The sequence below is a fragment of the Protopterus annectens genome, chromosome 1.part0 (genome assembly GCF_019279795.1).
Source record: "Protopterus annectens isolate FY-2018-M chromosome 1.part0, PAN1.0, whole genome shotgun sequence".
Classification (NCBI taxonomy): Eukaryota; Metazoa; Chordata; order Ceratodontiformes; family Protopteridae; genus Protopterus; species Protopterus annectens.
Window position 1 is genome coordinate 545,397,762 of NC_056725.1, and position 13,185 is coordinate 545,410,946.

Sequence of the window (13,185 nt, forward strand, 5' to 3'; positions counted from 1 at the left end):
ACGTCAGTGCCCCAGGGGTATATAAGAGGCATCCGACGCCATTTTCCTCAGTCTTTCTTGCCGCGCGGTGCCCAAAGCAGAAGCAGTTCGCAAGTGCCGGTCGGCCGACACCTGAGATTTTCGATTCGAATTTCAGTCCGAAGTCTTCAGTAAAGCTAAGTACCCCATTGGGGAACATTTTCTTGCCTTAGTCCGATGTCAGAAAAAGTTAACAATTGCATTTCTTGTGGGAAGCAAATACCTCATATGGACTTCCATTCCTATTGTATTCCTTGCCTAGGCCCAGACCACGATGTCACAGGTTGTCGGTTTTGTGCTAGGTTTAATAAACGAATTATCAAATGCCGTTTTGACTTTGCACGGTATTACTTTGGTAGGAAATTTAATTATATCATGCCGTCGGAGCAGCCGACAACTGCCATTCATAAAAAACGCAAGGATAAGGACAGGCAGCCTAGGAATAAGCCAGACCCCGAGGCCTCAGCTGGGCCTGTCGCCGGTTCTCCGGTTTTCAGTGAGGTGCCTACGCAGCCCCTGACGACCGCAGAACTGGAACCCCAGACAGCTGCGGAGCCTACTAGGCCTACGCAGTCATCTACCGACACCGGAGCAGAAGTAGACACCGGTGCAGTGGAAACACCTTCAGTTGCAGAAGGTGTCTTCAGACCGACTACACTCACCGTTAAATCTTATGTTAAGCTTAAAACTCCTTTAAAACCTAAGAAAACTGTACATCAGTCTACAGTTCAAGGCCCCATGCCTAAGAAACAGATGCTTAAGATGGCTGAAGATTTGATTACCCTTATCAGGGGTTCCCATCCCCCTCCTGATAAAAGACCAAGGGAAGAGGAGGATTATGCATCCGCTGACCAGGTTTCTCTCTCCTCAGATTCTTCTGAGGAACAGGATTACACTTTTCCACTTTATGAAGATTCTGATGCTGAAGACTCTATTCCCTCAGCATCTCCCCCTGAAGACTACTCCTTTGGGGAAACTTTACATACCATGAAGGGAACATTTCCACTGGGAAGGCCAGGATTACTCAGATTCTAAGAAAAGGCTCCGAGAGTTCCTTTTACTACCCCAGCATAGACCTCTTGCTGTCCCTCCTGTTTTAGATATTGTGGATGATGTTTACTTGGAGTCTAGTTTAAATCCAGACTCTCTACCTCCTGCTCCAGCCAAACCAGACAAGATACTACAGAGTACCTGAATCACACAAATTCCTTTATAAAAGTCCTGTAGCTGACCCAGAAAAAATTTCCCAGGGTCCTAAGGGAGCAAAAGCGTCTATGGCTAAAAATCCTGTGCCCTCTGAAAGGGATTCCAGAGCCCTAGATAGATGGGGAAAGAAAATATACACCTCAGCAACTCTGGCTATGAGAGCATTAAATTGCCAGTTTCATATGTTGAAATATCAACAATTTCTAATGTCTCAGTTAAAACAAAAAATGAGCACACATTCAGAACAGTCTGAATTCAAGGAAATGCTGGATCTGTTGCATGCTGCTGAACAGGTGGGCAAACGTGCTTTACAATGCGGATTTTATTCATTGGAAGCTTCCTGCAGAGCAGCTGTTACTGGCTCTGTCATACGTAGACATGCTTGGTTAAAAGAACAAACCCTCCCTGACCATGTTAAAGCAAAATTATTGGATGCACCTTTACGGCAGGATGTATTATTTGGTGTCAAAGCAGAAGAGGTTTTAAAGAAAATGGAGGATAAGGCAAAGTCCATGCAAACGGTCAAGGATTTTTTGCAGGTACAACCCCCTCGTTTCAGCAGAAATTGGCCAACAAAAAACTGGTCCTTTCCAGCTTCAGACAGATCACAGAGGGGCAAATACAGACACCCAAGGGGCAGAGGTCAGTCACAGGGCCCTTACAAATCTCGCCAATGGGGTTCTGCTACCCAGAAAGGAGGAGAAGACAGGCCCCAAGCTAGCAGAAGACAAACACAATGACTCTATCCTCAAACTACCAAGCAAATCTCTCCTGGCAACTCCCTTGGGAGGAAAACTAGCATTTTTTGCAGACAACTGGCGCATCATCACAAAAGACAAATGGACTCTAAACATTATCTCTCAAGGATACAGATTCCACTTTCATACCTTTCCAAGGATCAAAGGAATGCCAAACCTGCAACCAAATCAATGGGCAGAGGAACAAAAAATAAATTACAGCTCTCATGAACATGAGAGCCATTCAACAGGTACCTACACAGGAGCAAGGACAAGGATTTTACTCAAGACTCTTCCTAGTCCCAAGAAAGGACAAAGCATGGAGACCCATTCTGGATCTTTCAATTCTGAACACCTATCTGCAAGTACCAAAATTCAAGATGCTAACACTGCAGCAGCTTCTTCCCATGCTGGGCAAGAATGCTTAGCTAGTCACTTTGGACCTGAAGGATGCATACCTGCATGTCCCTATCAGACAAAATTGCAGAAGATACCTCTGCTTCATTGCAGGTTCAACGCATTATCAATTCTCTGCACAGCCCTTTGGCTTATCTACTGCGCCCAGGGTCTTCACAAAATGCCTGGCACCAGTAATGGCATACTGCAGACAAAGAGGAATTCAAATATACCCATACCTGGACGACTGCCTTATTCAAGCAGAAAGCAAGGACATTCTTTTAAAGCATCTGGCATTTGTCAAACACCTTCTAAGTTGCCTAGGGTACACAGTAAACGAAAAGAAGTCAAAACTAGTGCCCATACAAAACATAATATTCCTGGGTGCCAGCTTGAATACAATGGCCCAGATGGCTTATCTCACGCCAGACAAGCAATGACAGCTGTTTCAAGATTTCAAAATAATGGCAACAAAGACCCAACTCCCTGCAAGAAAAATTCTGCAGGCCTTGGGATTCATGGCATCTTGCATACTACTAATACCATTTGCAAAACTGCATATAAGGAAATTACAATGGTACCTAAAAAGCGTATGGACTCAGCACAGCCACAGCTTGGAAACAATGATACCACTCATTCCCTGCCTTCAACAGGAGTTTCTATGGTGGGCACAGGCATGTCACCTCAACAAGGGTCAGCCTTTCACCTTACCCACAGCCAGGCAAACTATGACAACAGATGCATCGGACTATGCCTGGGGAGCACACATGGCAGGGCAGTGCATTCAGGGCAAATGGACTACAGATCAGAGGCATCTGCATATCAATCAAAAAGAAATGCTAGCAGTACAGAATGCCCTAACAGCTTTCAGGGACCTTCTACACCCAGGACAACTAATAATAAAGACGGACAATACCACAGTCATGTGGTACATAAACAAGCAAGGGGGCACACATTCCTACCCTCTATGCAGGCAAGCAATGATCTTGTGGAACACTGCACTGTCTTACCAGGTTCAATTACAAGCACAATTCCTGCCAGGAAAGAAAAACACATTGGCAGACAACCTAAGCAGAAACATCATGCATCCACACGAATGGAAACTAGATCCACAAGTATTTGCAATGATAGCTCAAAAATGGGGACGCTCAGACATAGATCTGTTTGCAAGCCCCCACAACCACCAACTTCAAAAATTTTGCACAAGGACCTTCCATCCACTAGATTGGAAAGTGGACACCCTCTCATTCAGTTGGAAAACATTAACAGTGTATGCCTTCCCTCCACTGCCTCTTCTAGCAAAGGTACTGCTGAAAGTCAGATTAAAGAGGCCACAAATGATACTCGTTGCACCACACTGGCCACGCCAGCATTGGTATCCAATTTTAAGGAACATGGCCCACGGCCCACCATGGATTTTGCCACAAATTCCTCACCTGCTCACCCAGCGAGACAATCAGATTCTACACAGCCAGCTCAAGACTTTAAACCTGGCTGCATGGCAAATTACCTAAACAACCAGCCAACACCTTTATCCAAAGCTGTTATGGATGTCATTCTGGAGGCCAGGAGGGCCCAGCACCAGGAAAACCTATTCAGACAAATGGAAAATATTTTGTGCCTGGAACCAGGCTAAAGGCCCAAATCCCCTTGACCCAAACATCCCTCAGATTCTACAATATTTAACTGAGATGTTAAACAAAGGACTTTCCTTTTCATCTATTAAGATCCACACCTCAGCAATTTCAGCACGGATCCTCCTTTATTTTCACATCCACTCCTAAGACAGTACCTCAGAGGGGCTAAGAACTTAAGACCGCCAAGGAGAGCTCCAACACCTACTTGGGATCTCAACTTTGTTCTGGAAAAGCTTACACTGCCGCCCTTTGAACCAGCTTTTTCAGCTGATTTAAAATTTCTTTCATGGAAAACTGCCCTACTACTAGCAATAACCTCAGCTAGAAGAGTCTCAGAGCTACAGGCACTAATGGCAATGGAACCTTTCCTCATTTTTCATCAAGACAGAGTCTCTCTATGAACTAATCCTTCCTTTATGCCAAAGGTGGTATCCAGTGTGGCCCTAAACCAAACCATTCACTTGCCCACCTTCTTCCCAAATCCCCAGAACAAAAGAGAAAGACTCCTGCACTCTTTGGACATTCACAGGCAATTACGTTACTACTTGGATAAAACTAAGGCTTTCAGAAAAACTGACCAGCTTTTTGTAGCCTATGCTACAGGATCACAAGGAAAAGCCATCTCAAAACAGACCATTTCTAAATGGATAGGGCATTGCATACGTTTCTGCTACACACATCATGGGAAACCAGTACCTGCTAACATTAGGTCCTACTCCACCAGGGCTACAGCTACATCAGCAGCCTTTCTCAGGGGAGTGCCAACCAAGGATATTCTGGAAGCTGCTACTTGGAGTTCAGTGCACACCTTCACCAAATACTATCACTTACCTCTATACTCTAAGACTAGAGCTGGTTTTGCCACTGCAGTTTTGCAGGGCCTACTAGTTTCTACTAGCCGTGTTTGACTCCACCTCCCATCCTTAGCTTTGGGATTCAACCCAAGTCTGATGACTGCAGCAGGGTAACACGATGAACATAGTACAGTTTTGTACCTACCATAAATGTAGATGTTCGAGTGTTCACCCTGCTGCAGTCCAGGTTACCCTTCCTCCATCCCCTCTGAACTAGCTGAACTTATCTCTACCACTCTATCCTATACTACCTCTGTGGTGTATTTGCTTGTGCCTAAGGGTTTTGTTTTATTTTTATATAGCTATATGTGCGTGTGTGTGTGTGTGTGTATATATATATATATATATATATATATATATATATATATATATATATTTTTTTTTTCCTACCTATTGGGGGCACCTGACATCTGGGGCAAGAAAAACTGAAGAAAATGACGTTGGATGCCTCTTGTATACCCCTGGCGCATTGACGTCAGGGAAGAAGCGACAGCAACCGACACCGGACCAAGACTTTGGAATTCGGGCCGACTGCGGGACCGCCTGACGACAGGATAACCCAAGTGTGATGACTGCAGCAGGGTGAACACTCGAACATCTACATTTATGGTAGGTACAAAACTGTACTTTTCTGGTTTCTTGAGAGTCAATTTTAAAAATAGGCCTGACTGTTACTGTACCTATACCATTTGTTTGGTTTGACTTGTTTTTAGGTTGGGGAGAGAGGGAATTTATTCCTATCTTCCTTTTTAAAACTCTATAACTCTAAAAATGTAAGGTGTGTTTCTGCAGGGGGGGTGGGGCAAAGTGCAACACATGAAAATTGTACTGTATTTGTTCGATTTTTTTTTTTTGCTCTGGTTGCTTGAGTTCCAGTTAACTGACAGTTTATTGTAGTCCAATCTTTAGTAAACTAGCTACATTAACAAGAAGGTTAATGCTGGGAATGCAGAACTAGAAACAAAATGAGTAGGTTGCATTTGTACCATGTCCTAAAACTATTACAGCAAGAAAGGAGGAATCACCCTTTTCATGCTAGCAGTACTAAAGAAATGTATAGTCATTGATTGTTTCAGCAATTAAAATATCTAGCTACTCTTACAAGAAACGTTTACTATGCAAGGTATTCATAACTGTTATCAAATTCAACAAACATGTCTCCTGTGTTCCTTGAATTAAAAGTAAATCGAGCACACTAACAAAGATCATGTCACACCATCAGTTTTTGAAAAGTACTTTAGTAAAACAGAGTAAATGTTTTCAGACTTCCACTATCTTACAACACAGAAGTTTAGAAACATTTACTTGGTTTTAATAAAGCTCTTTTCATAGTTTGTGGGGTGATGTGATCCTTACTGTTATTCGTAAATGATCAACAACATATCCTAGTTGATTTAGAGAGATAAAGCCTTGACTATGACCCATGTAATCCAAGTTTGACTTGTGTCTCAGGCTTCTATTGAAACTGACATGGAGGAGGAATGAGAACCGATGAGGTTTAACTTGTCTCTCTCCAAGGAGAATGGTATGGAGACATAAAAAGCACAGACCACCAAAGCTCAAAATCAGTGGTGGTGAAACCAAAACAGTGCAAGTCCTGGTGCCATTTATTGAAGGCAGGCAGCATGAGGGCCATATGAGTGTTTGGGTACGAGGGAGGTGGTCTCTTCATACCCTTATTGTACACCACCAGTGATGTCATCCCAGAATGTCATAGGGAGATGAGTCTTCACAGAAATCCCCAGTTGACCACAGTGTGACTGTCCCAACACTCTTGTTCCCTTTGTTGGTCATGGCATCACTAGCCTGTGAAGTTCATGAGGTCTTCTCATTTTTAGAGAGAGATGACCCACCTGCTAAAAAGAGACAGTTATGAGTTCTGCAAATACTAGCGGCCTCAGGGAGAGAAGGAGCAGATGGGAACATCTGTAACTTTAAATCAGTAGTAGCTGACACAAAACTGAAGGGTGCTTAATTCTGTTCCAGGGATATAGCCTTTGTTTGTTGGTTGCACCTGAGACTAAGGACTTTTTTCCTAGACCTCCCCTGGATCCAATAAGATTTGATACCTCAGAGGGAGGAGTTCCCCTGGTTCCTCCTGCACCAGACTCTGTAATTCAAGCTTTTCATATTAGCAGTTTGAAGGCTGGTGGAAGCCTATGTCATTGGCGAAGGAGCATGCTCTTAGAGAACATTGCCTGTTGTCAGTACTGGGTGTGATGCAGGCTCTTAGTTTATCCATATCACTTTTGGCAGACTCATTACTGAGTTCTGGTGCCCTAAAACCTGACACCAGGTGCCCTTTGAATTTCTGAGAACTGTAATCACAATCCTGTGAGTAGCAGTGCGTGGAAAACGCAGCACACCACGGTGGAGGCAAAGCCCTCCTGCAACAAACACTTCAGAGGTTTAAAATTGTTTGACAATTCCCTTTGCATTTTTGTTTTTTTGAATTGCAGTTCATTTTTTCAAAACATCAGGTCTCACAGTACTGGGTCTTTCACTTCTGACAGGGAGAGCCTGGAACCCACCTTTTACAAATTAAGTGCCATATACATTGTGCATGTGGATTCCTATTAGATTTCAGGGGTGAGTGATTCTCTTTCATTGTCTGCCTCTTGGAAAGAGTCAGAACTTTGAAGATCATTATCTTTGAAACGGGTAAAGATGATGGGATCTCTCCTTTCTTCCGCTTCCACCGAATTATCCTTTTGAGAAACCAGACTGATGAATTTTGCTGTAGTCTGCCCTGAGGTTTAGATTCCCTCCCTGCAGAAATGCCTGAATTAGTTGAATGGAAGGAGGAGTCATGGCTTTGGAGCCTGTTATCAAGGATACCATTTATGTAGCAAAGAAGGCAAATGTCCTATACAGTCATTGAATTGGGTAAACTGAAATCCTGAGCAGGAATCCTAAAATAAGCTCATAATTGATCTCTTTGGTCCAGAACTAGACCCAAACACCACAGAATCTTACCACTTTTCCACCTGATAAGGAATCTCAAATTTTGGCTGGTGGGCATGAGGGTGTACTCTGCTGCATTGGTGCTTATAGTCCTGAAGTACGTCTTACCTGTTTACCTGATCAGGTTCCATTCCCCCCTAGTGGATCAGGTGCTGGAAAGGGATTTTTAGCTTCAGTGGCATAGAGGGATAAAGACCTAACTATGATCCAGTTGACCTGGGTTTGATTCGTAGCTCGGGTGACTGAGCAGAAGGGGAGGAATGGGTGTGCTTGTCGTTGGTGGAAGAACATTCATCACTGACACCCCCCTTAGGGGAGGCATGGTTTAAAGAGGGGATTTGCCATTGAACATAAGCCATGAGCATGATCAGTGGGACAAGGAAGTGGGTAGGGCATAGAAAAAAGAAAAAAAAAAATGGGATGGAAGTGGAGACAGCCAAGCCCCAGGATGCCTTTAGGATTCACAGCTAAACCCAGCAATATCACAGCAAGTTGTGGGGGGGGGATAGAAGACTTGCTGGTAGACATGGCGTGAACATGGGACACTGGGGGTCAGGCTGGTAAAATGAGGTCCCAAGGGGGACCAGAAAGAAAGGAACTGATCAAGACAAGAGTTTCAACTGCTGGCAACAATGTGACTTGGTGAATTCTCACTGTGCTATATATGGTTAGGGTCACAGTGCTTAGGTGTGTGCTTTGCTAGCATAGTGTGGCTGATGCAATCTACCTTTAAGGAAATCATCAGCTAGGTCATCCTAGATGTCTTCTCCAGAGGGAGATGATCTTTGTCAGCTGTTCACAAATCTAGTTGATTATCTTGTGAAGAGGAAACATTTCCTTAATATTGTTGTGAGGTCTTTTTCATATTCCCATGCTCTCTTTTTCTCCCAGACCTAAACAACCTCCCAAGAAGTTCAGGTGGCCTGTGGCAGGTGGGTCCATTCTTTGAGTTTACCACACATTGGAAGGCCATCATGAAAGGGCAGTGGGTTGTAGATGTGGTTGTGGTTAGCCATGTCTTTGTGCTTTTAGGTCCTCATTCAGTGATCACATCATGAACATAGAATTGGTGGGACAGGTCAGGATTCGACTCTACATAGAGGCCTCTAAGGGCTGTATCCCCTTCAGTCATTGATTCTAGTAAAAAGTGAAGAACTACTTTCCTGTTCAAGATCTCATCAGTATCATTTGAACATATCTAAGAGACAGTTTCAGTGACTTTCCTGGGGTTGTGAGCCCTCTGCTAGTTGGTGTTTGCATGTTGTCACTGGACATAGTCTATGCCTTCTGGCACATTAGACCAGGGATCACCACAGGCCATTCTTTCAGCTTGTGCGTAACAGGCAGCACTTCTTGTAAGATGTGATATTGTTTGTTCTTTTTGTACAGAATGTAGACTTTAGAGCAGAGAAAACTTTGTGTGTTCCCTTGGTTGGATGACTAGCTTATGGTGGTTCCTTGGAGGGATTCTTTAATAGCATTCTTTATCTTTAAGTGGGCATTGGTATGACTTCAGTTTTTGGAGGTCACAATAAACTGGGAGAAGTCCTTGCTTATTCCCTCTGAGTATTGCCTTTATAGGCATTGAGCTGGGCATACTCCACTGCCTGTCTTTCCTGCATGGAGAGGGAAGCCTATAGTTGTCATGCCTTTGGTAGCTTTGGTTGAGGACCCAGTAGGGGAGAGTTCAATCACAGACCCTCCTGCATATTATGGGCATGATTGCCACTGCAGGCCTTCACAGTGGCTTTCACATGCCTAAAGATGCAGGTCTTGCAGTGAACTGTAAGGTTTCAGTGGCTGCAGAAGCTTTTCTCCCACATTCTCCTTCTCTTGGTGTCAGATCTCTCGATTTGCTATTCCCTGCCTTCCTCAAGGTGAGTTTCCCTTTCCTGCCTTTGAACAAATCACATGTGCTGGCAGTGTTGCTTTGTTAGTAGGCTGAGAAGCCCAACTTGGTTTTTCCATGGAAGTCCTCCCTGGAGAAGGAAAACTTCTTGTTAACAAGTTAGGTAGGTCTTCTTGTTGGGAAGGCTGCTTTCATGGTCTCTCCTGATTTGTTGTGATGGCAAGTCCATCATCTAGTACATGAGCAAGAGGGTATATGCACTCTTTTCCCAGTGATGAGAGATCATAAAGATGTAGCAGTGGGCCACACACAGGGATATTACCATTGCAGTAGCTTCCATTCCACTGGCTGGCTGAGCTGTTCCTCCTGTCATGTCTTGGAACTGAGGATTTGGAGGTTATATTTAGTCATGATGTTCCATGAATGGGACGTTTCAGACAGAAGCCTTTGGCCTGCTGGTGAATAAGTGGGCGTCACCCTCTTCAGATTTATTTATCTGTCAGAATAGGCTGGAGATGTCAATAGATGTTTTCTTCATATTCTGACAGGGAACATTCCTATATACCTGCCGAATGTCATGTCTGATCGTGTGCTTTATAGCAGAATTCAGAGAAGAAACCTTAAAGCCCATCCTCCTTATTCCTTGAAAAGCAGAAAGTGAAGCTATTATTTCTAGTGGCCTTTTTTTCTCAGCCCATGTATTGTCTCTGTAATATTTTAAATTGGCCATTTTCATTTTATTACTTACACAGAACACTGACATTTTGTTGGTTGTAGTTTGGCTGCCTTGAGTTAGTGAGGTGTTTGGCTCCAACATTTGGGGCCTCTGTTAAAGAATATTCTCTCTCTACATAACTTAGTGAAAACCTAAAGTGACTGCTGTTTGTATTGAGGATGTTCTACAGTCTTAGCTTGAGTAAGTTAACCTCTTTGTATTTTTTAATGTATGGGCGCACTTAACTGTGGGTATCCTACACTACGAGTGTAGCTTGTCAGTTGTCTTTATTGCAAGTACTTTTCATTGTGTTTCATAAAAGTTGCATTGACTTTTATTGTGTGAGCCAGTGATACACAACCGTGTTTTTTTCTTTTTCTCCCACTGTTGAGAGATAATGGATTTGTTGCATATAACTAAGTGGGTGCAGGGTGGTCCCCCCCCTTTACAAAGAATATTTTTAAGCATTTTTGCGTTACACTTCCTGGTGTGAAAAAAAATCTGTGAAGCATAACTCACTGGATGGTAACTCCATCACACATGGTTAAACCCTTTACTTATTGGTATGTATGAGCTTTGAATACTCGTGTTTACACATCCTTTCTTTTTGTCAAAGAGAACATTGCAGTAGTACTGAAATGATTCAATAATGTGGTCTGAAATTTTAACTTGATAAACTTGCTTTTGGGGATGGGGCTGCATTGACTGAAGTGTTCAGCTTACTGAAGCATAAGTGAATTATTTTTGGTTAGTACACCAAAGATATGCTGCAGTTTTTGCACAGAGTGCAAAAATAATTACTATTCTCTTGTAAGATGTTCACATGTGAGACGTCTACTCTGTGTCATAGTGATGATTCTTGTAAAGGCATGTATTATTATTCTTGTAAAGGCATATATTATTAATACAGTTTCTCCTCAGTTGTAGTCAGTAAGTTTGCAAGAAAACCTGTCATAAAAGTTTTAAGAAGAGAGGTTGTGATGTCACTGACCTCCTCGTCCCCAGTAGAGTGCCAAGCAAGTTGAGCATTAGTGCCGTTGCGTAGCTTGTGCCAGGCTTTACCTGCACCTTGGTCTGAGTTACATACACCCCATCAGCAAATCTTTTTTGAATGTACTGGAAAGTAGTAAGAAAACGTTTAGAGTTGAGTTGGTGCTTTGCAAAGGTTAGCTTACCTCACAGATATTTAAGGGGTGGCTGTCTCGTGACTTATTCCCACTGAATGATTTTTTTTCTCTTAAGTGTTCTGTATTACATATGAGAACTTATTGAAAAGTCTTAATTTCAAAGCACTTTACATGCATACAGGTTATATATTTTTTCTTTAGGCAGCAAATCCATTTTTTAAGTTGCTGACAATGCTTATGGAGTTTGCTGGTGGACCACCTGGAATGCCACCTTTTGCTTCATATATTCTTCAGCGAATATGGGAGGTATGTATCACTGCACAACTTCAAGACTGAAGTAGGTGTTTAATCTTGTTATATTGTTTCTGAATGAGCCATTGTTTTACATTAGTCATTTATGACAGTAATGAAGATGATATTTTTAAAACCATGTTAGGAGTTCGGCATGCTTATTTAGCCAAGTATTGGTAAATTTTACTGATCTGATCAAGGACCCTTCTACTTTACTGTTTTCATTGCTTATAGCATAGGGAGCCTAAAATTGCAGTGTTGCACCTAATTTTCTGCATCAACATTTCGTCTAGCATTTCATTTTCTACCATACAACCACTTACTTGGGATGGGAAGAGCTTATCCTAGAGGTAGCAGCAATTAATTGAATTTGCACAGCAGAATATAGGGCAGAGGTGGATAGTGATTATCCAGGCTATCTCAGAGAACATTCCCCCTTTTACATCAAGAGTTGTGGCAGTGACAGCAACAGAACTTGTAAACTGTTGTGCATTTCATCATCTTAAGTGTATGAAGTCATTATATTATCTGATCTTCAGCATTCATTGGCCTGTGTATACTCAGTGTAAAAACTGTTCATCTTCCAGGGCAGGAGAACACCCCATATTGTTCTCAGACTCTCCCTCTGTTCTTCATTTGGCTGTCAACATAGGTCCGCTTTTATACTAAAGTCATCATCTTTGAAGAAAAGTATTTCGACCAATAAGCTAGTTTGCGTTTTGATTTTGTTCAGCATCTGAGTGGATTCAGCAGATTAATAGCTGAGTGAGTGTTTGCCAGTGATAAGGAGGAATTCTTGAAACTAGTTCCACAGTTCCTTGAGTGGTAAAAGGAGTACAGATAAATGCACCTATTGTTATGCCTGAGGCATGCAGGTGTTAATTACTTAGTAAATATTTTTTTCTTTAAACAGAGAGACGCAAGCTAATACAGTTGACTAGGCCTCCTCAACCAAGTAGTATTACAAGATCCAGTCCATTCATGTTAACAGCAGGACTGCTGTGCTATAAGCAGCAGTTGCTTGGTACCTTTAAGACACTCCATGACTCAAAAACAACTCCTCTGGCTCCCATAATGTACCACTGCTTCCCTTTTTTTTTCCTAGATCTTGTTTGTTGCATTCCTGTTAGCATCAAGGTGCACTACTAGACTCATCTAATATGGTTTTGTATGGTGTTTTCTTCAGCTTTGCTGAAATTTTTGAAGCTGATCATCTACCAGATCATACTTTTCCAGTTTATCTGTTCAGTGAACAACAGTTGCTGTGTTAGGATACTTTTTTTCTTAGTCTGTTCCGCCTTACTCTCTTCAGGTCATCATTTAGTATGTGACATCTTTAATTAAATAGTAGTAGTAGTTTGGTTTGATTGTGGATGTAGTTTGCCTTGAAT

General features: G+C 42.5%; 1 protein-coding gene across 1 annotated transcript in view; it reads left to right on the top strand.

The window, feature by feature from the left end:
• Positions 1–13,185, top strand: part of USP34 (ubiquitin specific peptidase 34) — a gene marked incomplete in the record, with an annotated part of 5,849,982 nt that overhangs the window by 5,247,407 nt on the left and 589,390 nt on the right. The window contains 1 exon segment of the mRNA XM_044061224.1: positions 11,705–11,809. Within this exon segment, the coding sequence (XP_043917159.1) occupies positions 11,705–11,809 (105 nt within the window).